Source organism: Prinia subflava, chromosome 8 (assembly GCF_021018805.1).
Source record: "Prinia subflava isolate CZ2003 ecotype Zambia chromosome 8, Cam_Psub_1.2, whole genome shotgun sequence".
In the NCBI taxonomy this organism is placed as follows: Eukaryota; Metazoa; Chordata; class Aves; order Passeriformes; family Cisticolidae; genus Prinia; species Prinia subflava.
This window is the reverse complement of record NC_086254.1, coordinates 13,760,705-13,786,164: the sequence shown is the minus strand read 5'-3', so window position 1 is coordinate 13,786,164 and position 25,460 is coordinate 13,760,705. Positions and strand designations below refer to the sequence as shown.

General features: G+C 48.1%; 1 protein-coding gene across 3 annotated transcripts in view; it reads left to right on the top strand.

Annotated features, from left to right (window-relative positions):
• Positions 1-25,460, top strand: part of ARHGEF18 (Rho/Rac guanine nucleotide exchange factor 18) — a 51,183-nt gene that overhangs the window by 3,836 nt on the left and 21,887 nt on the right. Inside the window, exons 2-12 of one of the 3 annotated variants that reach the window (XM_063403217.1) lie at positions 3,349-3,485; positions 3,786-4,288; positions 5,892-6,102; positions 6,743-6,857; positions 7,490-7,547; positions 7,758-7,802; positions 8,086-8,166; positions 8,505-8,610; positions 9,117-9,291; positions 22,122-22,189; positions 23,723-23,786. In XM_063403217.1, the coding sequence (XP_063259287.1) occupies positions 3,471-3,485; positions 3,786-4,288; positions 5,892-6,102; positions 6,743-6,857; positions 7,490-7,547; positions 7,758-7,802; positions 8,086-8,166; positions 8,505-8,610; positions 9,117-9,291; positions 22,122-22,189; positions 23,723-23,786 (1,441 nt within the window). In that variant the 5' untranslated portion in view covers positions 3,349-3,470. Of the gene's footprint in view, positions 1-3,348; positions 3,486-3,785; positions 4,289-5,891; positions 6,103-6,742; positions 6,858-7,489; positions 7,548-7,757; positions 7,803-8,085; positions 8,167-8,504; positions 8,611-9,116; positions 9,292-16,204; positions 16,327-22,121; positions 22,190-23,722; positions 23,787-25,460 lie in introns of those variants that run through there. The other 2 variants (XM_063403220.1, XM_063403219.1) reach the window with 2 other exon arrangements.

Sequence of the window (25,460 nt, the reverse complement as noted above, 5' to 3'; positions counted from 1 at the left end):
CATTCTGGTCTTTCCTTCCTCCTGGGATTGTTTCATGGAGCAGAACTGCCCAGTGCCTTTGTCCTGCCATGTTTGGTGTGGTCCTTCCCCAGTGGGAATGCAGACAGTGTTTGATGTTGGAGGACGTGACTGGTGTGGCCAGAGCTCACATCCATGTTTTCCTCTGACACATCCCCTCTCAGCGCCAGCCTGGCTCCAGGGTCACTCGGGGACATCCTGCACCAAGCCAAGGGACAGGCAGGTGAGGATGGGACATTGCTGGCAGGGCTTGTTCCAGTGCTGGCTGCTTTGGTGATGTCACCTGCTGTGACCCTTGTGGGTGCAGCTCCAGTGACCAGCCTGTCTGAGGGAAATCAGCACAGGAGGGAGGGTTTGACTGGAGGGTTGAACTGGGATTATGAAAATCTCTGTTGGGATCCCAGTGGCCTTGGGCACAGTTAGAACAGCATGAAGCCTTCCTCCTCGAGCCAGAGCAGCTCAGCCAGCTGATCCTGCTGTCCCCACAGCATCAAACCCCCTGAGACCACCCCAGACTGTCACATGCCATGGATGTCTGTCACTTCCTTTCCTCCTCACACCACAGCCCAGAGTTGTCATGTTTTACCCATGGGAAGCTCTGTCTTAGTGCAGGAACCATCCCAGCCCAACAAGCGATGCTTCCTCTCCAACTGTGCCCTGGGAATTCCTCTGAGGAGGCTGCTCCCTGCAGCAATAACCTTTTATGGTTTCCAGCCAGAGACGAATTAAGCAACTGCAATACCTAATCTGCTTAATGTTCTCCTAAAGCAAACAGCATTTGTTCTTGAAAGTGTCATTTTGTTATCCCATCTCCAGCTTCAGCTGAGGAAAGGTGACTGCTGCTGTCTGCTAGAGCCTGGGGGGCCAAGATTCCCTGTCCCTGTGCCACCACACCAGAGCCTGGGTCCTTCCAGACAGGCTCAAGGGCAGAGAACGGGACACTCAAGGTGCTCCAGAGCTTGCCATACTTGCTGACACACTGGCGACCACCTTGATCATTGATATGGGGACGTTCACAGCCCTCCAGACCTGCCTCCTTCCTACGTGTGCTCCATGCTCAGACTTGCTTCCCTATCACCCCACAGCCTGACGCCTGAAGACATTTCCCCCATGAGCTCCTCCATCAGCCCCTTGCCCGCTCCATGCCCGGTGCCAGCCCAGCCTCTGAGGTGGCAGTGCCACTGAGGTGGCAGTGCCACTGAGGTGGCAGTGCCGTGCTGGTGCTCACACATTGCCTAAAATGGTGTCCCCGGGCTGCCCCGTGTGCCGCTGCCTCGACCCCGCGCCCACGGCGGCTCTGATTTATCGCGTGTTGAACCGAGTGTCTGCAGCTCCCAGCAGGATTTAAGTCTTTCCATGGGTCTGGACCGGGTCTGTCGAGTGCAGCCTCTGCCTTGGCCAAATCCTGAGCCCTGCATGGCACAGGGGATATTTTCCAGGCCTCCAAGGAGCTGACTCTGTTCCAGGGATCCACTTTAGGGCTGCATGGAGCTTGGTGCTGGCCCAGAGTAGCCTTGATGGGATGGCTGGACACTGCTTGGGAGGAAAAAACTTCTTGTTTTAGTTAAACCTTCAGTCCAGGGCTCTGGCCTCTGTCAGGCCACAGCCCTTGTCAGCTCCTGCTGCCTCCCAAGGCTTTGCTGCTTTCCCTGTGGGTAGTTCGCTGCTGAAGGAATGGTGAGAGCAGGGAATCTCCTTTTTCTTCCTTCCTTCCTTGGATTTATGTAAGGGCAAGCACCTGGCCTCCCTGGGATGCTCCCCACCTCCTGGTTGCTCCCCATGGGTCTATTCCACCTTAGCCATCATCCCAGCTTGTCTGGGACCTTCAGTGGTTTTCTCTGCCTGCTGAGAGCTTTGGCTGCTGTTTCCTACAAATTCACACCAAAATCTGTGCTGGTTCAAGGGTATATTCCCTTCAAAATGCTGATTTTTGATTGCAAGCTGAATCCAGGTGCACTGAGGAAAGCAAAAGGTGATGTTTAATAGCTCACTAAATCTCTGCCAGTTGCAGATGCAGCTCAGGGATATCCTGGGCAAGAACTGGTCTATTCATTAAAAATGTCATGTGAGGTAAATTTTACAGCCTTGCTAGAAAGCCTGTTTCAAATTTTCCCTGGTCTTGTAGCTAGAAACCCCTCAATTAAAATAGTGCCTTCAGAAATATTTTCTTTCTATATTATTTATAGTCCTTCTCTTGAAACCATCACAGACATTTGAACACACCAAATGCTCCTTAAAACAGAAAATCTGGCATCTGCAGTGTGCAGCGGGATCCAAGGAACAAACCTCCAAACTCTCCCTCACGTTTGCTGCCTTTTTTTAATTGGCACTATGCAATTCCTGGCGGAATTTTGTAGCTTTATAATCCACAGCAGGATGCAAGCTTTCCAAGAGCGTGTTTTTTAACAATGTCTTCCTTACATTAATATCTTTACGCTTGATTTTCCTGGAGTGGGATGGGTTTCTAGCAGTTTCCTGCTGTTTTTCCCATTGGATAGATACGGCTGCTTACAGTCTCTTGCTGTTGTTCTCTGCATCTTCAGAGATCCACCACAGTGCTTCAGCCAGCAGCCTGGCTTTTTTCCCTTTGCCTCAGCCCTTTGCCTCAGCTGTGTGTGTCTTGAAGGAATAAAAAGCCTCCATGAGTCATGCGATGGTTCAGGGATTGTGGCTAAGGTTTACAGAGTGTCTCGCTCCACAGGAATGTGCTTCAGTCAGCTGGACCATCTATTGTACCACCAAACACATGCAGACTTTGGGTTGTTTCTCACTGAGTTATCAGATGGTACATGCCATGTCAGGTTCACACACCTGCCTGGGGAAAATCCAGAGGAGTGATCCGGAACTGGGAGAATTCTGTGCTCCCTGTATTGCTCTGCGTATTCACTGTTGTCTGGAGCCACCAATTTGTCTCCCAGTATCCTTTTTACCCACCCACCCAGGCATCCCTTGTTCCTTATGGATGAAAGTAAAAGCACCGTCAGTATTTTTATTTTCTGCTTCAAAGGTCCATAATGTCAGTAACAGACATCAAAATGTGCTTAATTCTTTTACTGTGGAAAAAGCCTCTGCAGCACAGGACCCTATGAGGGTCTGGTTGTGAGAGCCTGGTCTGTCCCCTTGCACTCGCTGCAGGGATGAGGTTTCTGCTGAGGGATGAGGTTCCTGGTGGTAGGAAATTGCTGCACCAGATTGCCTGGCACTGTCTGTGAAGGAGCAGAGGGCACATGGAGCATTTCAGTGCTGCCTGATGTCACCTGTGAGTGTGCAGCTGGTTTTCCATCCCTCCCCGATGTCTGGTTACCTGCTGAGACCTTCTCTGTCTTGCAGGGTCTGACTGCAAGCCATGCTTAAGGGAATTCCCTGACCACCACAGCCCTGCCTTGGAGTATCCCACCCCCAGAAGCTTCCTCCCATCCCTGATTGCTGAGGATGATTCCTTCTGCACCAGCATGGCTGAAGACAAGGCAAGTGTCCTCTTTCCTGCTGCTACCACCATGCAAGGCAGAGGCCAGGGCCAGCAAACTGGGTGGGGAGCACCATGTCCAGAGGGGTTTGTGGTGCAGCAGGAATGGGGGAAAGTGGTACCGATCCAGATTGTCAAGGAATACAAGGTTATGTTGCTGTGAGGGACAGCAGGGGAGGGTGATTGCTAGAAAGTCACTTGCAAGTCTGGCCCTGCTCTGCACCCCAATTTCTGCATGGGAGGCATCCCCTTTGCAGGGTTGATGTGAGGTTCTCAGATGGGATTTGTGCTGCCTTTGCAGGAGGACTCGTCTTCCACAGAGCTGGACGTGCCAGCAGCAGCAGATTTGCACAGCAGCACGGAGGATCTCCTCTCAGACTCTGCTCTCCACGGCACAGAGTATTACAAAGATCTGGGACTCCTGAGCCTGCCGTCTGCCAAAACAGCACCAGACATGGCAGCACAGCCAGAACAAGGATCCCAGACTGTGTCTGCCCTTTGCTCATTGGAAGAGAGACCAAAGGCTCTGAGCAAACTGTCTGTGGATGTTGCTTTTTCCAACCCCGTTTCCTGCTCGGTACGCTATGACAAAGCTGACTGTTGTTTTCTGAACAAAGGCCACCTGTGCTCCTGTGCAGCTGTGCCAGGAGATGGTACCAGCACCTCTGAGCATCCTGCAGAGACAGACAATGAGCTGGACCTGCAAGAGGCCCAGGATTCCTTCCCCACGCTGGTGAGATCCATGTCCACCTCCCGGAGGCACAGCTGGGAGAGCCCTCTGTCACCCGTGGATGGCAGGCGCAGGTAGGGCGGGACTGTGAGTGATATTTGATGTACACGGTGCAATGGAGGTGTGAGGCTGAACATCACACTGCCTGCAGCTCCAGATGCTGCTGGGTGGTCTCCTTTGCCTGTCAGCATCTGCCAGAGCAGCTGGACCCACTGCTCGTGTTGGGTGGGATGTGGAAGAGGAGGCGCTAGGGCAGCAAGAGGCTTTAATGTCTCCTTGGAAGCAGGAAGAGCCTCTTTTCCTGGTGTTGGGAAGAAGATCTGTCTTTTCTGTCTGGAGGGAATCTTGAACAGCATCAGTTGCCCCGATGACCTCAATCCTCTGACTCAAAGGGAATTTTTCCCATCAAAGAGGGATTAAGAGAGCTCTGTCAAATCCTTTTTCTTCTTGTCTATGAGTTGGCTTGGTGGGGCCTGTGCCTGCAAGCCCTGTGCTGTCCTCCAGCCCTCTGCCCTCCACGTGGCTGCAGAGGAGCTCGTGTTTGCAGCAGGGTGCTGAGCTCTGTCTGGGAGCAGAGTCAGGCCTGGTATTCCTGCCGTCCTCTCTCCTGCCATATGAATGCCCTGAGCTCCAGGTTCCTCCACGAATGCTTTCCCTGCTGACAAATGTATTGATCTCCCAGCTGACTGGGATTTAGGTGCAAGCCAGCAAGGACTATTTTTATCTCTCCTCCTTATACGGTACCCTAAAATTATCTCAGCCTGAAATCTTGGCAGTCCTTTTTCAAGCTCAGACTTTGGTTCTCAGACCTATTGTTGTCCCACGTGCCATGGATCGTTCACAGTTTATGCTGTAACTGGCACATGAGTAACGGTGGCAGGAGTGGCTGTTGGTGTCAGGGACACGTTCTGTCCCCTCACTGGGTGATGAAGCACGTGTGAGCAGGAGGCCAGGGAAGGGGAATACACCCCACTGTTCCCTAAGCAAACGCTTCCTGAAGCCTGCCTGTGGCAGCAGGAATGAAGTGACAGTGATCTGCAGACAGAATCCATGCAGAGACTAAGATTTTCCACTGAGCTTTATCCATCATTTTGCTTCTGTGTTGTTGTCACTGCAACAGCACTTGGTGTGCAGGACACTGTGAGGCACTGGGGGAGCTGGTCCACCCCTCATTTCATAGAAAATAATTTTTTTCTTTCCTCACAGCTGGGCCCTGGTGGGAGCAGGATTTATGGCATGATGCCACAGTGGTGGTGTGATAAACAACATCATCTGCCACTTCTAAATGTCCAGAGGGACTTTCCTGGATGGCAGCTGACAGGGCAGCAGCTCTGGGGCAACAAGGACAGGCTGCTGCCAGGGTGGCTGCACAGTCTCAGGGGTTGCTAAGAGATCAGTGTGAGCCATCCAGCACTAAACATTCTGGCTGACCAGGGAGCTGGGGACTCAGTGATGGCAGCCAGAAATGGTGTTTTTAACAGGCTCAAGACTTGGAGTCCGGGCTGACACTTGGTGTCATTTCCTTTCCCACGTGCCTGCTGTGGGGACCCTCCTTGTCCCAGCTGCATGAGCTTGTCAGGACCACCCAGCCAGGGCCATTGCAGGGCTGTGCCATGCTGGGCACAGTGTCAGGCCTGCTCAGGTCTGCTCTGAGGCTTCTTTCTGTCCCCTGATTAGGTTCAGCCTGGATGTCACCGAGCTGGGCAGTGACCCAGAGCAGGACGATGTGGAGAAGAGGAGCCAGTCCTTCCTCCAGCCTCACGTGTCCCTCCAGCTGCCCAAAGGGGAACGGGGAGCCTGGAGCAGCAGCCGGGGTGGCACTGTGATCAAAGTGGAGATCCAGCCACTGCGCCCAGACCTCGTGGCCAGCCCCAGCTTGCAGGAGGTGGTGAGTGTGGAGGGCTGGCACGGGGGCAGCAGGGCAAGCTGGAGGGGAAGACAGCAGCATCCACACGTGCCAGCTGCAGGCTGGACTCCTTCAATACTGGCGTGGAACCAGGAGATCTGCAGGAATCTCAGCAAGGATGGGCTTTTCCAGATAAACTGCCCCATCTTGTGGGATAAATGGAGCTGCCTGTAGTACAGCCTTCTTTTCCCAAATATTTAGCTGGAATTTCCCTTCCCTTGTGCCTGTTGCCTCTTGTGCTGTCACTGCAGCTCTAAGAAGAGTCTGGCCCTATCTTCTCTCTAATCCTCTGTCAGGTAGTTGAAGACAGCAGTGTCACATGCCCCCACACACACCTTACACACTGCTTTGCTTAGGGGACTACCTTTAGACTCAATTAATATTAAAAGGATGATTGCATCACAGTGCTACATGTCCAGTAAAAGTGAGAAGTGCCTAAGAAGGTTTCAGGCACGAATGTGTCTTCCTCCAGCCTTCCTGGAGCCAACAAACAGATGGGCCTAATGGTGTCCTGCATCATAACCCTGACAAAACAAGAGGGAAAGTGTGAAGAATCAGCTGTGATGGAGGCCTCTGTGGTGCACAAAGCCCCAAAGATTTCTGTGACTTTTTACTTCTCCAGAAATGTGTCAGCAACGGGACGAGACTGAGGTCCAAGTCTGCCCCATCAGCCTGTGAGACTGTTGCCTCCCCACAGATACGTCACAGTTTCAACACTTCTCTTCCAGCTGTGGAAGGTTGGTATAGACTTTATGCCATTAAATGGGTTTAAGGTGTGATTAAGAAGATAAAAAATTGTAGCTGTAGCCTCCGGAAGGGTGGACAGCCTCTGCTGTCCCTTCCACATGGTCCCAGGAGCGAGTGAAATACGAAGTCAAGCTGGATTTGAGTCTGGCCCTGGCTAGCAGTGCAGCCTCAGCTCAGACATGCCCAACCCCAGTGACACATTGCCACATCACCTCCCTGTGGCCAGTGCATTGGTCACTCCCTACTCAGGTCCCACCTGTGAGGATTGCCCTGGAAAAAATGTAGAGATTTCAGAGCCTGGGAAGCAGAGGGGAGGCTATCTGCCATGGGGAAAGGCCCTGGGGTGGAACCAGCTCCTTCCCTACTGCCAGCAGGACCCTCAACAGCAAATATAATACAGACTGGGGAGGTGAGGGATAACACAGAAAAGTGATGTAGCCTTCACTTCCCTCACAGAAATGTAGAGCAGAATCTCCTTCCTTAACTGCTCCTGGCATTTCTTCCTCACCAATCAAGACAGATTGGGAGCCCAGCATGATTACAAGGTCCAGTTGCATAGATTGCAAGGTGCTGCTCTCCAAAGGCAAGAAAGGATCCCTGCTGAGAGTGTTTTGTGTTCCAGGTGTTGAACCCCCTGCTCTGGAGATGCTGGAGAAGGACCACGTGTCCCCAGACCACGTGTAGGTATTGGCAGTCCTGGCTGGTTTGAGATGAGGGAGATTTTTGAGTGTATCTGAGCTACTGGGGATGCAACAGCAAAGGAGATCCCGCTCCATGCTGGGGCCCAGCTGAGCAGTTGGTCATAAACCAGCTCCCGAGGCTTTGTGGGGTGCAGAATGTGCAAGGGTATTTTTTAATCCCTTGCTTTTCTCTTGCCCCATCCTTGGTAGGTTAATTGTCCAGAAGGTACTTCAGGAGCTGAAGCATTACCACGGGTAAGTGTGTCTGGGACAAGGACGTGTGGAGAGGTCACAGGTCTGCCTAAGACACACCTGGCAAAGGACACTTGGTCCTTTGAGGGGCAAATGCCCAGGGTACCAGAATCACTGATTTATTCCAGTGAAACCAGGGTAGAATTGCAAGGAGAAGAGGCATTTCATGTGCCTCCTCAGTAACTCTAAAAATATTCCTGCCCCATCTAGAAAATGAGAGTATCAGCTGACCCAGAAGTTCTGCTCTTGTGTTCTTTGCTGTGTCTGATGCCTTTTCCTTGCTCAGGGTGAAGCAGAGAGCTTGTGTGCAAGAAGGCAGCGATTCCTCTCAGCAGAACCTCACTTGGTTTGAGTTCCTGTCTAATGAGTAAGTGAGACAGCGGGTGACACACACTTTGTGTTCTGAGAGCAGGCTGATTTTGAGTCCCCTCCATCTAAGCTCTACTGCCCTGCTAATCCTGTGTGAGTTCAGTCAGGAGTATGGCACTGAACAAAACCTGCACACATAGTTTGAAAGTTCAGTTCTTTATTTTCAAGAGTCTCATTAATAAATGACATGGCTGATGCCAAACCAGATCCTCTAGGAGATGGAAAGCTCACACTTGGGGTCCTAAAGTAATGCTTCAATGAACTTCATCAGGGATGTCCCTAAGCTTGGCATGGTCAGTGAATTTCCCTTTTTAAGATATGTTGGTCTTCTTTCAGAAATGAGGACAGTGGGAAGAGCGATAAAGCAGAGAAAGGCACAAAGGTGATGCGACGTCTGAGTTCCCTGCGGAGTCGAGTCACTGGATCTTGGCAGAAGGATAAGGTGAGAGAGAGGTGCTGAATTTGTGGAAGGCATCGTTAAATTCTTCAAGTAGAAAAGGGGATCTGACCGTAGGGAGCAGCTAGCTGGATTGCTTTGGATGGCTGAGGCCTCTGTGTTGGTCAGCAGATGCACTGTGACCCCTAAAGCAGTAGTAGTGCAAGTGATCCCTGAATTCCAACCCTCCTGGCTCCAGGGCACATTCTGGATGCTCTTATGCTACCTTGGCACTGTTGTGCATAGCAAGAAGAGTGCCTTGGCTGGGTGACTGCCTGGACCACTCTTTGTGGCAGGAGGAGCCTGCAGAGGGACAGCCAAGTGTGTCCTGCCCTTCATCACAAGTGGACTTAGACTAGAGGGACTGGCCCAAGCCTTGGGAAGGCATTTGGGAAAAGCACTGCCATCCCACTGTACCTGCTGCCCACCAGCTCTCTGCTTGCTTGTACCAGTGGGGAAAGGAATGGGCAGTGCAAGGCCTGTGACTGGACTGTGTTCTTGTCTCCTTCCAGGGTAAGAACAAAGAGCAGCTCAAGGAGAGAGAGAAGGAGAAAGAGACAAAGGAGACAAAAGAGAGGTGTAAAGATATCAATGGGCACCAGCTCGTGCCAGGGGTTTTCTCCAGTTGCACCAGCTGCTCACTGTGTGCCAAACCTCTTGGGAATAAAAGTGGTCTGCAGTGCCTGAGTGAGTATGGCTGTCAGTGCCTGGCTCTGCCCCAGCCTGCACTCCCTGCCTGCCCTCCAGCCCAGGCTGTTCTGTCTAAACCAGCCCCCTGCATTGCTTCACTTCTCTGCCTGGCTCAACCCTACCCCACCACTCAGCTTGGCCTGGCTTGGCTGTTTCTCCAAATAGTCTAAATGATCTCTGAATCCTGCCTGGCAATTATTCATCCTCATTTTCTTTGGCCACTTGACCATTTCCTGCCCCTTTCCCCCAAGGAGGGTTCTAGGTCAACTTCTCTTTTACTAATTTTTTTTTTATGAGGTTCTGCTTTGCCTGAACAAATATCCGAATTGCCTGAGTGTAGCTGGATCTTTTAGGCTGTTTTTCATACCCACAGTGATGTCTCAGCTCACATGTGCCCTGTGCACGGGCACAGGGATTTCTAGAGCATCCAAAACTTTATTAACTAACAAAAAGTCATATGTTGCCTCCCAGGATATGCATGGATGAGACTGTTGCTTTTCAGCTCTACATAGTGCCAGCATGCATGGGCCTCTGTGCTCCCACTGCATCTGCTGTGGCATGGCTTTGGCTGACAAACCCTGTCCCTCCTCTTTGGGGCAGGTACTCAGGGCACTGAAGAATGTTTTCATTCCCAAGGGATTGTCTGTGGGCAGAGAAAATTTTCTGGAAATGAAAGGATTGCTCTCTTTCTCCACCCTGTACCCTCAAGCAATGCTCGCTCTCTCAGAGGCTCTTAAGGTCAGTAAAACCTTTCTGGGGCATAAAGGGACTGATTGCCCTCGGACACGTGTGGTGAGAAATTTATTTTCCCTTCAGGGTAGGTGGAGGGAAATTGAAAAGGGGCACAAAGCTGATTATTAGTGAGCATTTTTCAGGCATCACAGCAAAAAGGAGGAAGCAGAGAGCTGAATAAGAGCTTTGCAGATATTTAGAGAGAACCTAAATATTATGGGAGGAGGCAGAGTTGTGCCTTGTCATTCCTGTGTGAGGAATCTCCCAGCCAGAGGCTCTGTTTGCAGTCCTGCATGCTGCTTTACAAAAATACCTTAACCTGAGAGAATACAGACAGTTCTTGATACCCATGAGCACGGAGCCATGCTCTGTATGGTCTTGGGAACTCTGAGGGCATTTGGTGTGAGTGATTCTCCTCTGAACAGCCCTGTGGAGATCTGTGATCTGGAGTTGGAGCTAGCTGTTGAAATGAGTGTGGCTCAGCATGGCTTGTTGATCATAAATACACAGGACTGGACATTAGTTATGGTAACTTTACCTTATTTCCCAGCCTTCCATGAGAAATCTGTGTTCTGTCTTGTGAACACCTTGCAGAAAAACTCCAAGGTGGCTGAGGCACTGTTTGTGTTTGGGCCTCAGTGACATCCCCTTTGGCTCTTGGCTGTCTGGGCTAACACAGGCGGCAGAGCAGCACAGCTTGTTCTGTGGTGTTCCCTTTGCAGTGCCTTGAACTGAGCAGAACAATTGGGCAGGGTTCTGAGATGTCCGCTGAAATTAATGGCCTGTCTGTGGTGAGAGCTGGGCTGGGGCTTGTGGTGTGACAGCTGATGGCCTGAGAGTGCCTATATTTGGATGATGCTGGGCTGAAACCTTTGCGAGCTGCTGCTGAGCTGGTGGTTGATATCAGCAGCTCCCGTTACCGCAGCAGTGTGTGGTCTCCTGACTAGTCCCTGATAGAGCTGTGGAACAGCAGCTCTGGGGCCACCGGGAAGCCAGGGCAGCAGGCCCACTTCACACAAGTGTGAGCAGCTCTGCCAGGCTCAGCCTGAGCCGTGGCTGCTGCCAGGATGGGAGGATATTTGGCTGAGCCTCTCGTTTTATCCTCGTGAACTCACATTTGCCCATCCCCGTGCCTTGGTCCCCGGCCAGCCCTCGGCCCATCGCTGGTCAGGTGCTGCTGCTGCTGTTGCTGTTGTTGTCTCCGTGTTATTTTTAACTGCAGCACCACCACGTGGTCCAAGACAAAACGGGCTCGTGGAAAACAGGAAAAGATGGTGGTTAAAGAAAGGGATAAGCAGGAGGGGGAGGAAGGCTGGGAGAATGACTACAAGCCTGAGGTCTTTTCACTGTCCCGTAGACAAAAAAAGTCTGGTGACTTCCATGGCTGTGATGAACTGGAGGAGCAAGAGCTCCTCTTATTAGATATCCTAACAGCAGGAGGAATTCTGCATTTAAGTCAGAACAAAACCCCCTTGTTCTGTTAGAAACGTGTGTGAGCTGTGAAGAAAGTGGGCAGCTCAGATAGCCTGGTACATGGTAACTCATTTCTCTTCCCCACTGATTCCTCCCATCTATTCTCACCCCACACAACACAGAGTCTCCCAGGAGGGAAGAAGGCTGTGCTGTGTGTCAAAGGTAGAGATTTGGGAGAGTCTCTGCAGCTCACAGATGTGCAGTTATAGGAGCCTGGTAGGGATGAAAAACAAAGAAGAATGATTGCAGTCACAGGGATCTTGACAACAGTGGCCACCCAAACTCTGCCGTTATGTAAACTATGAGCTGTGAGTCTCTGCGTTTATTGTTCACCTGGAAATGAGAAAGCTGCTCTTGAGCCTTTGCTATCACAGATGGAGAAGGTTCTGTGCCTAAATTAATCCTCTCTTATAAACATGCTTCCAGAGTTTATGCAACAAGCGTTAGATGAGTCGCAGGGAAGCCCTGACAGGAGGAGAGCTCTCCAAGCAGGCTGTGCCATGGAGGCGAGCCAGGGATATGCTGTGGAATACAGACAGAAGGAGGATTGCTACCCTTGAGCTTGAGCACAGGGGTAGAGGTGGGTCTTCTACATCTTTAGTTGACAGTCAGTCTCTTAACCATATTTGATTTAAAGTTAAGTGCTTTAAAAGGTTTACTTTTGAATTTCCATTCACCAAAAGCAGAAAATCGCATAATTCTTCATTTGCAGTGTATAAGAAAAGAATTACTTCTACAGAAGCAAGGTTCCTGTCTCAATCCTTATCACCCAGGCCCCCACAGGGATGTCAGATTGACCATCCTCTTCCAAGGAAACAAATAGCTGCAACTAAAGTTTGTCAGGCTTCAGACAAACTCCTCTTCTTTAAGAGAAGGTGCTCAGTTTAATGAATCTTCCTGAACAACGCAGGCTGTGCTGGACTGTCCACCTGTCCTAGGCTGACCCTTGCTGGCTGCTTCAGTGCACTGGCTGATCTCTAACTGGTTGCTGTAACAACTGGTCTCCAGGATTTATTTAAAGCGCATTGTGAAAGAGGTTTGGAAAACCATTTCCTTTCTCAAAACGAGAAAGAGAGAGGACACAGATTTCTGCTGCTTTTCAGGCAAACATCCTCCACCCATGGCCAAAGAGAGGCCAGAATAGCTTTTGGTTTAGACCTGAAATTTGGTGTGAAATTCACCTTGCACTCAGCACTTGTGCCTGCAGGGTTTTGCTTTTGGATTCCCAGGGCAGTACCAATAATCAAGAAAGGATAGTTTTGGCTTATGATAAGGAGGAATTACTTGATTTTCTATCCTGAAATTTCTGTGCATAGCCCACACAGAGTCCTGAGAAATCCAAAAAGCAGCAGGCAATCTGGAACTTTGCATTTTGGTAGAGAGGCACAGCTGCCAAAAATCTTCTGTTTTGGGGGGGAAAGGAGGTTTGGCTGCTGTAACATGATGACAGTGATAAATGGACTGACAGTCCCACTTGGACTAAACTATTACTGACAGGAGTCCAAATAAACAGAGGCAAAACCAGAGTGGCTGTGTTGGGATGTGGTTAAGGTGGTTCTGAGCCAATGGGGCAGGATCTGAAGCAAATGTGAAAGTGGCTGCAGTGCTTGCAAAGCAAACACTGACTGAGCTGAGTGTCCTGACACAGAGCTGGCTCAGCCAGCTCAAGAGGGCTTAGAAAAGGAAACCAAAGTACATCCTATTCTCACGGCTTCTCCTTTCGTGTTTTTCAGTTTCTTTTTGTGTCTGCGCAGTACTACCTTGATCTGGAGTATCTCCAAATGCTGCTCCTTCCATTCCCTGATAAAACCTCAAGATCTTGTACACTCGAGCTGACAAATGCATAAGGACAGTAATCAACCCAAAACACATTCAGCAAGAAATCTTTTGCTATTACAGAATTACACAGGATTAGACAGCTGGTCCTCTTCTCCTCTTTGCAATCCAAACCTTTGCTCTAAGCTACAGAGTCTTGGAGCTGGCTGCTGTGCCAGATTTTGCACTGATTTTGTGGCGATGCCCCGAGGCTGCACAAGCACAGCACGTTCTCTCCATGACAGCTGCAGTTGGGCAATCTGCAATGCTTTACTTTTATATTACAGCAAAGCACGAAGTTTGAAGTGCCTAAGGATTAATCAGTCACCAAGTGACAGCCAGCTGTTTACCCCCAAACCGCTTTATGTAATGATCATTTCTCTGTTGTGCTGACAGGCCTCAATAAACAACTGGGACCTCAGTGTACTCAGTCCTGTAGAGAAGCAGCACAAAAGGGAACATTTTGGAAAAGCTTGCAACTATGAAATGAAGATAAAAAATAAAATCCAATAAACAGGTGGCAGTGTGGAAACCAGAGATCACATTGGCCCCATGGCTGGATTTCAGCCCAAAACAGTGGCAGGTTCTTTCAAAGCAGCACGGGAAAGCTGCAGGATGGATTCTGAGAGGGAAGTTTGTAATCGTGTATGTTGTGTTTTCAAGCTCAACAGGCAAGTAGGATATGTGTGATTCAAAATAAGACAAACTTTCCATCATATTGTAAATCCTTAGAGTGAAATTGGGAGGGGAGGTTGGGTGGTGAGCTCTTCTCAGTTTTCCTGCCTGCACTGAGTACTCCAGCGGCCTCATGCTAGTACATCAAACTTTACTGGTGTCAGAGAAAAGGTGTTTTTTCCAGCAAGCAGTTTGGTTCTATGAGTCAGTGCATGGATCTCCTGCTAGGGAAGAAAATTCTGCTTTGCACTCGTCATTTGTCTGTGCAGGGGTCACTGTTGAAGGGCAGATAGGTAAGCCAGCATCTGCCAACCCTCCGGGCACTGCAGCCTTGCCTTGGCAGGGTGTTCATAAACACTGCAGCACATTGGGATGGCAAATCCCACTGGGCTTTTAATAACAAATTATGTATTTCAAGACCCAGGCGATGTGCGAACACACATGAAGTGCCTCACTGAAGGTGTCACAGAGGTGCCACATCCCATCCATTAGGGGCCTCTTTAGTCTGGGAGGAACCGTGTGCCCTCCCTGAGGGGAAAGTGTGGGCTAAGGGTGGCCATGTGCCCTCCCTGAGGGGAAAATGCAGGTTGTGGGGGCCATGTGTCTTTCCTCAGAGAAACCATGGGTTCTGAGCAGCCATGTGCCCTCCCTGAGGGGAAAGTGCAGGCTGAGGATGCTCATGGTGCCCCCGAAGGGGACATGCAGGTTGGGTGCCCAGTTTCTGAGGGAAAGTGCAGGCTATGGGTGGCCATGCCCTCCCTGCAGGAGGAAGGAACAGGCAATGGATGGTCGTGTGCCCTCCCTGAGGATGAAGCACAGGTTGAGGATGCTCATGCCCTCTGTGAGGGAGATGTGTGTCTGGGGCCCTGTGCTCTCCTCACAGGAGAAAGGAGCAGGTTATGGGTGGCCCATGTGCCCTTCCTGAAGGAAAGTGAGGGCTGTGGGTGGCTCTGCTTTTCCTGGTGGAAAGCGTGGGCCTGGAAGGGCTGTGTGAGGGAAAAGGACAGGTCAGGGGAGACGTGCTCTGCCCGAGGGGAAAACAAGAGCTATGAGAGGCTCTGCCCTCCCTGAGGGGCAGGAGTAGGAGCAGCTGGAGTGGCTGTCTCCTCCATGAGGAGAACAAGGGGGTCAAAGGATGGCATGGAGGCCACCGCTCCACCCTGAGGGGTGCCCTCCCTCAAGGAAGGCGCAGGCTGAGGGTAGTCACACCCATCCTGAAGGAAAATGCAGGTTAAGGGTGGCCATGTGTCCTCCCTGAAGGGGAATTGCAGGCTTTAGGTATCTGTGCCCTGCCTGAGGGGAATGCGTGGGTCAGGGCTGGGTGTGCTACTCCCAAGGGATGGAGCAGGCTAAGGGTGGCCGTGTGCTCTCCCTGGGCAGCGGGCACGGGCTGCGGGTGTGCGTGGCATCCCTGAAGGGAAAACACGGGCTAAGCATGTCTGTGTGCCCTCCTTGAGAGAACCTTGCAGGCCAAAGGATGCTCATGCCCTCCCTGAGGGGTAAGAGTGGGATATGGGTGGCCAGTGCCTTCCTTGAGGGAGAACTGCAGGGTTAAGGGTATCCGTGTGCCATCCCTGAGGAGAAAACGCAGATTAAGGGTATCCGTGTGCCCTCCATGAGAGGAAAACACAAGTTAAGGGTATCCGTGTGCCCTCCCTGAGGGGAAAACGCGGGTTTAAAGGTATCCGTGTGCCCTCCCTGAGAGGAACGTGCAGGCTGGGTGTGCTTGTGCATTCTCCCCGCGGGGAAAGCGAAGGCTACTGCCGCCCGTGTGCCCTCCCTGAGGGGAAGGCACGGGTTAAGGGTATCCGTGTGCCCTCCCTGAGGGGAAGGCACGGGTTAAGGGTGTCCGTGTGCCCTCCCTGAGGGGAAGGCACGGGTTAAGGGTGTCCGTGTGCCCTCCCTGAGGGGAAGGCACGGGTTAAGGGTGTCCGTGTGCCCTCCCTGAGGGGAAGGCACGGGTTAAGGGTGTCCGTGTGCCCTCCCTGAGGGGAAGGCACGGGTTAAGGGTGTCCGTGTGCCCTCCCTGAGGGGAAGGCACGGGTTAAGGGTGTCCGTGTGCCCTCCCTGAGGGGAAGGCACGGGTTAAGGGTGTCCGTGTGCCCTCCCTGAGGGGAAGGCACGGGTTAAGGGTGTCCGTGTGCCCTCCCTGAGGGGAAGGCACGGCCCCAGGCTGCCCCCGCGCTGTCCCTGCGGGGCCGGAGCCCGCCCGGCCGTGCCCGGCGCGCACGCGCACCCTCGGCCCCATTTTTCCTTCCGGGACACGGGAGCGTTTCCTGTTGCTGTGGCGGCGGCTCCCGGGACCGAGAGGGAACCGGCGGCTCCCCGGGGAGTCCGGTAAGAGACCGGGCTGTCAGCGCGCCCGCCGGCCCCTGGCTCCGCTTCCCCCGGCTCTAGCGAGCCCCTGGGCACCAGCACCCCCTCCCCGGGGCCGCGGCGCGGCGACCGCCCGGCCCCGGTCCCTGTGGAGGCAGCGGGGGCTCCGAGGGGTCCCGGCGTTTAGCCGGGGCAGCGGGTTGATCTTCGCTTTGCCCCAGTCCCGCAGGTTTACAGCCGTCCTGACCTTTGCAGCTCAGGGCTTCAGCTGCGGGACGGGACGCAGCTTGAAAGATGCAGTGTTTACAATAGAAAGCTGTTTCAAGGGCTGCGGAAGGAGTGGAAAATATTGCTGTGTGCGGTCGGGAGGCGAGCGGCAGTAGCCTGTGTGAAACCGGCTCTTTATGCCGCAGCTTGGGTCTGAGCATCCTTGGGATCATTAAATCCCGTCCTCTCGGTTATTCCACACGTTGTGTGTACTGGTGCTGCTGCAGCGAGAAAAGTCTGGGATGTGCGTGAAGAGATCTTAAATGCCTTAGGGAAAAGATGGTGAAAAACCTCTGTTTGTCCACAATTGCGAAGACTGACCCATTTTAAATATTCCACGGCTCTGGCTCCTTGGGGAGAGGAGCGGGAGATGGTATCAGCTTGGCTTGTGTGTGCTGAAAGGGAACGCTAGGAGTGGTGATGGATTTTGGAGGCGGAGCAGGGAAACAGGCAGTGATTCGAACAAACAGCTTTCTGAATATTTCTGGCGCTATATTTGGGATTGCTGCTCTAATAAATAAGCATAATTTTTGAATATTATTTGAAGATTTGGTGTGACAAGAGAAAAAAGGGCTGCTGCTTAGTTCTTTTTCACTCTCCTCTTAAGAGAGTTTTATGGGAGGCTTTTTTATTTGGCCCTTTTTGTTTAAATTTATAAAAGTAATAGTTTCTCTTTGGCATGGTAAAATAAAAGAAACCCATGAAACACTGCTCTCAGACAGGAGCCATCGGACATTGTGTGTTGTAGTTCCACCTACTGTTTACCTATGAAATATTTTAAATACCTTTTATGATTGTCATAGTTGCTGCTTCAGTTCTGTATCATAGACTGGGGGAAGGGTTCAGCATGAGACGATTGAATTGGGATTCCTGTTTCTTTTGGGATAACATGCAGATTTTACGTGGCATTGTTTTAAAACCAGAATTATTGGTTGTTTATGTGTTTCTGTGCCTAAAGAAAACCCTGTAGCCACCAGACTTTGCACTGTTGGGAATCACCCAACCCCTCTCTCTGCTTCATCCAGTGGATATTTTGACAATAAAACCAGATACAGTGAGCAAGTAATTATAGGTTGTTTTGGAGACAAAGAGGAATGCTCTAACAGGGAGGCTGAAACTTGATAATTTAGTGCTGTTGCTCTCTGGCATGGACTATCTCTGTTTCAGAATGTGAAGTATCTCATCTCCGTGCACCCTTCCAGTTTTTGGTTTCTGCCTCTGTGTAATTAGACAAGTGAGAAAACAAGTAAACACCGACCACTGGAGCCACTAGGACAAAACTAAATCTGCTCCGAGTTCCACAAGATACCTGACCTGGATTTACCCAGCACAGAAACTTCCTCGTGCTCCACTGAAACTCCTCCTCTTTCCTGAGAAGTTTTATCGCAGTCATTCTGCTTTTTCTGGAATGCTGTGGTGGTTTGAAATGCTTCTTGGCCGTTATGTTGTGCATCTCTGTGTATAAATGCAGAGTTTATGATCAGTGTTAATCATTCATAGGAGGGTTGTTTCCTTTGTCAGTTCAAGAGGGAGGAGTTCCCTCTGTGTGGGTGAGGAACGAGGGAAGAGATTCTCTTTGATCCCCGAAGCATTGGACAGTTGAAAACAGGAAAAAATAATAAAATTACTGATTTCACAAGGAAGTTATTTTGTCCTTGGCTCTTTTCAGCTGGTTAGATTTCATAGGTGGTGAATAGATCCTTGAACTCCTTGTATGATTAGAACCACTGGTAAAATCTGTCCCTGTTTGAACTTAGCTGGTTGAAAGTGTTTTTTTTTTAATCTGTCATTTAAAAAATAAAAAAAAAAAAATCTTTGAGATAAAGTCAATAGTTGAATTTTAAATTAATCACAGCAATTTTGTCTGTGAGTTGTTGTTTGCAAATGGCTTTTTTAAAAGTTATTTTATTGGGCAGTACCGTTCCAGACCAAAGGTCAGGGTCATAGTGCTCAGAATGTCTGGTGAGTCATAGATTTGTCCTGGAATCCAATTCTGGAAGACATTTATAGGACATTGGCAATGTCTGATCCTCTGGAAAGTATTCCAGCTGGGGAAAAAAATGTCTTTGCCTGCCCCTTTCCAGCCAGGTTTGTTGCCCTCTCATACTGTGAGCAGGGTGATGCTTTTGGGTGTTGTAATGTGCTGTCCAATAAAATGCTCCTAGGTTGTAAATTACTTTCTGTGAGCCATTGGGAAAACATCTCATTAATAAGGGAAGGTTTTTTATTATACCAGATAGTAAATTCATTACTCTCAGTCATGAACAAGATCTTTTCTGATGTTTATCATCCTTTTAGTCTTAAATATTTCTTTACTGGTGGAGGTCCTTGCTTTAGTCACTCATTAGGTCATCTTTGGCACAGGCCCCTGCAAAATGCTTCGAGTGAGTGACAGTCCTGTAATAAGCAGATCTGGGATAAAGGGATGCTCCAAAATTCTCAGCCTTGATTCCAAACCCATTGATTAAAGCCTGGGACACCCCTGGTGGGTGTTTTTTGCTCATTTTCCTCGCTGTGTGGTTCAGTTGCTCAGGTACCCTCAGCTGTAGCAGTGGTGCTCATGTCCCCCATCCAATCGAGGTGACCCCAGTCCTTGGACCAGCTCGGTGTGTTGGCACTTTGGTGGTGTCAGCACTGGGCAGAGCTGCAGCCCTTCTGCATAGCCTGTATCAAGATGAAATCCTTTGGAGGGTCTGTTTTCCCTGCCAAATCAATCTCCTTGCTGTTTAGTGAATGATTGAGGGAGGAGAAGACAAGGAAGAGCCTGGCTGCAGTCCTCTGAGTTATCTCTGCCTTTCTCAGGAATATCTTCTGTGCCTCTCCCTCCAGTTTGGAAGAGCTGGCTGACATGACAAAACTGTCCTTCCTTCTTTTAATTTTTTTTTATTTTTTGACCTTCCAAATTCTTGATCTGAACAAGACCAAATACCACTGATGGTAAATGCAAAAATAATTTTTTTGTCAGCTCGAGTTTACCGAGGCTGCTTTAGTCTGGATGACTGGAAAAGATAAAAACATGGTATTTCCATATACCTGTTAGAGATCTGTTATTTCTTTACAGCTGTAAACAACCCTTCATGTGTATCTCTGCTCTTAAACATCACCCATCATGTGTGCAGGTTCCTGTCCTTTCCTTGCTGTCTGCTGTCCCTCATTCTTCTCTTTGCTGTTTTTTTTCACTCCTGCAGTTCTCTGATACCATTTTCAGAGAGGCTTAATAAGAGTGCAGAGTAATAAGAATAAATGCAGAAATCTTACATGCGTAAAAAGGAAACCACAGTCACTAGTATTCAAAACTCCTTATCCTGAATTAGAGTGGCCTTCCTTCAGCACTGCAGAGGTGTTCAGTAGAGGAAGCTGGAGCGTGTTTTATAAAATGAAGTATGCTTATAAAACAGTCTTTTGGCAGGTTTGACATTTCTCTTACATGGGCAAAAATAATGCTACTTTGAAATCATTAAGTAAATGCATTTTAAATAGTCTCATGGAGAATCAAGTCCTTGGATTTGGCTGCAGTTTCCTGCAGCTTTTCTGTAGTGTTTTCCTGTTTTCTAGTATGTTCTCTCCACTGTTGTGTAAAGAACCTTTCAGCAGTGGAGGGAAGTCACACAGCACTATTAGAGATGTCAGCTGATGAAGTGAAAAATGCCTACTGAGAGTGCCACAAGCTGTTATCTTTAACAGAGCAAGGGCATGATTTTAAAATTGAAATATGTTTTGAAGTGAGATCCCTTCTACAGTTACCTTAACAGGGAACTCAAGCTTTTCAAGTGGAATCGGTCCTACTAATCACTGAGAGGAAAAAATGACTGAATGTAATCACTGAAAATAGGTAAATATAGGGGAATATGAATATCCAGTTGAAATTTGATGTTTCTAGATGCCTGTATTACAGAATTCTGGATGAGTTATGTGGATTTCAGGACTGTGTGGGGAAGCAGTGGCTGTAGGAACATCGGGCATCCAGGCTGCCTGTTCTGCCCTGAAGGGAACCCATCTGTGAGCAGGACTTGAAGCCAACCCAGCCTGACGTCATGGAGAATTCTCTCTATTTCCTTTTGTGTGGTGATTTTTGTCCTACAGTTTGTTTCTTTGTCTCTGGAGAAAAGGGATTTCCATTGCAAACTACTTGTTTGTTATTGAAGCATGTCTTTTAACAAAGCTCTTCGTTCCCTCGTGGCAGGTGGAGCCTTATCATTGCTGAAATAATGAATATATTTGTTATTATCTACAAAGTTTTATAATTGATAATCTTGGTACATTTTTCTTGTGCATTTGCAGAGGCACATACATTTGAAATTAGATCTGGTGCCTTTTGGTTTGTGGCGTGGGGTGTGGTAGTGGTAGGAATATCCCAAATAAGAGAAGTTGTGGGAGGTGATGGTTTTTGTGGAGGTTTTTTTGTGTGTGTGTGGCAGGCACTTGGGAGCAGAACTCTGCATTCATTTCCCACACTTGGGGAAGCTGTATAACATGTGAGCATCTTGCAGGTCTGTGCACTCAGTCTTTCTCTCAGTCTTGTTTTTATATCTTTATTAATATATTTATGTTTAAAGCCAAGTAAGTGTTTTGGTCCTGTCCACTGGCTTGTGCTGAAGTGATGGAAAACACAAGTGAGCATCTCTGGGTTAGGCAGGAGCCTTAAAGCAGATCCCCAGTCCTGGCGCCAGGCGGGGGCGATTCTGAAGAGACCTCAAATAGTTTTTCCTCTGTGCTTTAAACATAAACTGGCTTTTCTCTAGCAGATACAGCGTTCATCTTTCCAGTTTTGCTCTATTTCTCTTTTAACATACATGTCTGGCAAATCCTGGTGTCCTTTACTGAGTTGTTGGTGTCCTTTGATTTTGATAAAGGATCTTGTTTTATAGACAGGCAGAAAGGCTGCAGAAAATACTTGGCACTATCAGTTCCCCTCCTGTTTTCTCAATAAGTAGTTATCAGGAGGAAAAAAAAAAAAAAAAGAGATTGGATTTTATTATACTATTAATAGTTTTATGGCTTTTGGGTGAGAGGGCTGCTTTGGTTGCTGTATCTGGGAACAATTCCTTTGTGCAGCTGGAAGGGTGGTGATGCTGTGGTGCTGGTAATGCTCTGATGATTCTGGAGAGTGTTTTGATCTTTAATTTACTGTTGTTACTGCAGCTCCCAGCAATAGTCTGTGCAGAAAGGCAGCTGCTCCTGTGGAGCCAAAGAATTGCTGCCCCCTTGATTGGTATCAATTTTGGATGGAGAGAGATGGAAATGGCCTTTGCAAAGATGAGGAAAGCTGTGCTCCGGGGAGGGGAGGCTGGGCAGAAAACTGCTCGTGCATTCCAGAGTGGCTCTTGGTTCTTGCGTGTGTGAATTGCACTCAGTGCTGCAGTCTCACTGAAAAAAACTCAAGGGTTTAGTAAAAAATCGAGACCAGAACATGCACTACAAGGCTGCTTGCCACCTGAGCTTACTCTGCACCTCTTCCAAAATTCAGATCCTTTGTGTGCCATTATTCCTTCCCCTAGACAGGAAAGAAGAATAATTAAGATTTTTTTTTTTGTGTGTGTGCATTTCAGATTGTGCAGTGAATGTCCACAAGAACTGCAAGAGTTTGCTGACTGAATGCAGCAGCATCAGACCCAAGGTGGGCTTTAACATTTGTTCTTCTTTTATAATAACAAGGCTTGACATAATAAGTTTAATTTATGCAAGTGGTTTAATTTACATCAGTACAGAATCTTGCCCTACATCTTCGAGGCATCGAGTAGTTATTAACTTGTTATTATAGTAATTAATGATAGTGTATGGAGGAAAAATAAAGGGAAATGTTTTGTTGCTGTACTGTGAATTACTTGGCCTGTTCCCCAGAACTGTGCCTAACCCTAAGAGTGCTCAAACTTATCACCTTTTTGGGGAATATAATTGAATTATAAGGTACCTTTGAATGTTGTGCCATCTCAAAGCTGATGGAAGAGCATGAAGGGTGGAGGGGAATTTGGTCATAAGAGTTGCATATTATTTCTAAGCTGGAAAATGCAGAATAAGTGATTTCATTTGGGAACTGTGATGAACCTGGTCTTGTTTATTTTTTATCTCAGTCACCGTGGTGCCTGTGATTGCATGTAAGGTCACAGCTTGTTTCACACAGATGTCTATCTGTTGGGGTTTTTTGTTCTGGTATTGGTTTTGAAAATCATTTCCTCCTCCTTATAACTAATAATACTTGAGGGAGTTTTGGTTTGTTTTAACCTGCAAGTGCTGATGATTTCAGAGGCTGATAGCAGATTAGGGAGTACTGTGAGGGGGAAAAGGGAGAGCAGAGCAGCTCAGACCTCAGCGATGAGAGGTGAGAGGAAGTGCGTTCAGCCATTGGTGATATAGAATATAATTCTTCTGAGGGCAGAAATGTTCTTGTGGGGGTTTCGATATATAATTTTAAACATCTCAGGGCATTGTGAATTTCCCTTTTAAACTGAAAATTCACTTGCTCTGATGCTTTCATTTCCACTCTTCCCCATCACCCAAAACTTCGTGGTTGAATCAGCCCTGCCAAACCACTCCTGAAGAGAGCAGAGGGGAGTGGTGGCACAAAAAGGGGTGAAGAATTCAGAATTCAGTCAGAAATGGGAACCCCAATGGGAACCTCCCCAAAAGACATTTGTTAAAGCCTGTATTATTATTTATTTTCTTTACATCTTTGATAACTTGTATCTCAATGGTTATTAACATGCTAGTGTTGCAAGGAGGACGAAGTTTAGTCAAGATTACCAAAGATGCAATTTGAAATGGACAGTCTGAATTTTGGTTGAAAGTGGCTGGATTAGTTTAGTCAGTATTGCTAGGAACTAAACAACAGCAAAGTGTAAGTGAAGACTGTCAACATGAAGGGGTTGCTTTCATCTCATAAATTAATAATCATAGCTTTAATTCAGCTGTAGTTTCAGTTTTGGTTCTATTTCAGCCTGATTTATACTTTGTGGAATTTAATACAAAGTGTTAATGTCTATATGTCATCCGTCTGGCACGTAAAAATATCAAAGCTGTTATTGTGTTAAATCTTCATATTCTCAGTGAACATCTTCACGTACAGTTAATGCTATAGGATAGGAAAAATCTGATTTATTTTGAACTGAAAGTTTGGTCTGGATGTGTAAGAATATTGTATTTTTTCCTATAGCAGAAAGATTTGCAGCACAGACCTTCTGGATCTCCACAAAGTTCGCCCCAGTGCATTTCCCCAGGTTTGTACTAAAGAATGATTTCTGTGCTCAAGGCTTATCTGTTCAATTGCATTTTTTTTCTTTAATATGTTTTAAAGGCTATACACGGTGTGTTATTGAAGTATAGAGAAGGTCTCTTTTAATAAGATGGTTTCATTTTTTTTCTATTGGGAATGGCTTAGAGGCTCCTAGCAATCTCCTGTGTGTTTTTATCTTTTTATCTTTTTATTTTTCTTTATACCTTCTTGCTGTGTAACCTCAAAATATCATGGTGAAAAGGGATCAATAAGCTCGTTTTTCATTGATTGTCTATTCTCTGGCCTCTGAAAAGACTAGAACTGTGAACTTTGTTTTACATCAGATTTTCATAATTGTCTATTTAAAACTTGCCTGCAGCTAGTGGTTGCTAGAAATCTCTAAGACAAGCTGGCACTAATGGTCTGAACATAAATCTTTGTTGAAACAAAATGAGGAAAAAGGATCTGGGAGGAAAAAAAAAAACAAGAAGCACATTTGTATTGCAGCATAGGCTTTGAAATATCTTTTTGCTCCTGGAAAAGACCATCCCAGTCACAGGTGTATTAAATGGTATTTTAATTTTACAAGATGTTACAAGGTCTGCATTAACAGAACAGGTGAGTGTCAAACTGAGCTGACTTGGATGTCTGAGCATCCCTGTGGGTGTTTCAGGTGTTTTCAGGTACCATTTGCATTGCAAGGTGTCCTTTTCATGAAATGATTCTCCCCAAGAGGCAGCACAGGGGATAATTGTTGTAAGGAGATAAATGGCTGCTTGCATTACCCAGAGTGGGTCTGTGCATTTAGGAGAAAGTGCAGAGACTAAAATAGGAAGCAGGGGCTAATGAAAAAGGGAGAAGTTGTCTGTAGGGCTGGCGTGTGTGAGGGGAGCAGCGATCGATGTGGGGCACAGCAGTGTGCAGACAGTGCTAATTGAACTCAGAAAATGCCCTGTGGGCCGTGCAGGCTCCGCCACGCAGGCAGGACTCGCTTTCCTTAGTCAAAAGCAGGAGCTGGAAATTAAAGGAACAGCTAAAAGCCTGGGCATTGTATGTTGTGAGCCACAGCATAACCCTGCAGACTGCAGTGCCCAGCAAAAAAACCCCAAAGACGTTGTCTCAATGTAGAAGAAAAATTCATTTTATAGAGGTATAAACTGTGTTGTGTGTCCCCATCCCTCTCCCCTTGTTTTGCCTCTGAAGATTTTTGGGTCTGGCCTATCCCTGTGTAACAGAACTTTGTGTTCCTGGCTTGTGGAGCACAGAAAGAGAACTTGATGGCCAATAATTTCAATACTTCCCCAAATGGAAACACGAGAAGGTGTTACTGGTTATTAAGCCTTTGTTTAAGAAATCTGACTGGGCAAATCTTTCAGATACTTAATTTGTCTCCTTTTGGGGCTTGGAGGGGATAGAAAGGACTCAGTTTACCCAGTTTGTTGTAGACTGACAGTGTACTCTGTGTGTAGCTAGGAGGTTTCAAACCCAAATAGTTTTGGGAAAGGTATTTCCAGCATGAAAAGATATGGTGATATAATTTCTATTAAATGTCATTGATGAAACCTCCCCTGCAGCCCCAAAACAATTCTTCTGTCAATGATGATGAAATGAGAAACAAGCAGGTATAGAGCACGGGATATGAAAAAATGTGGAAAAACCTGTTTCATGACAAGAACCA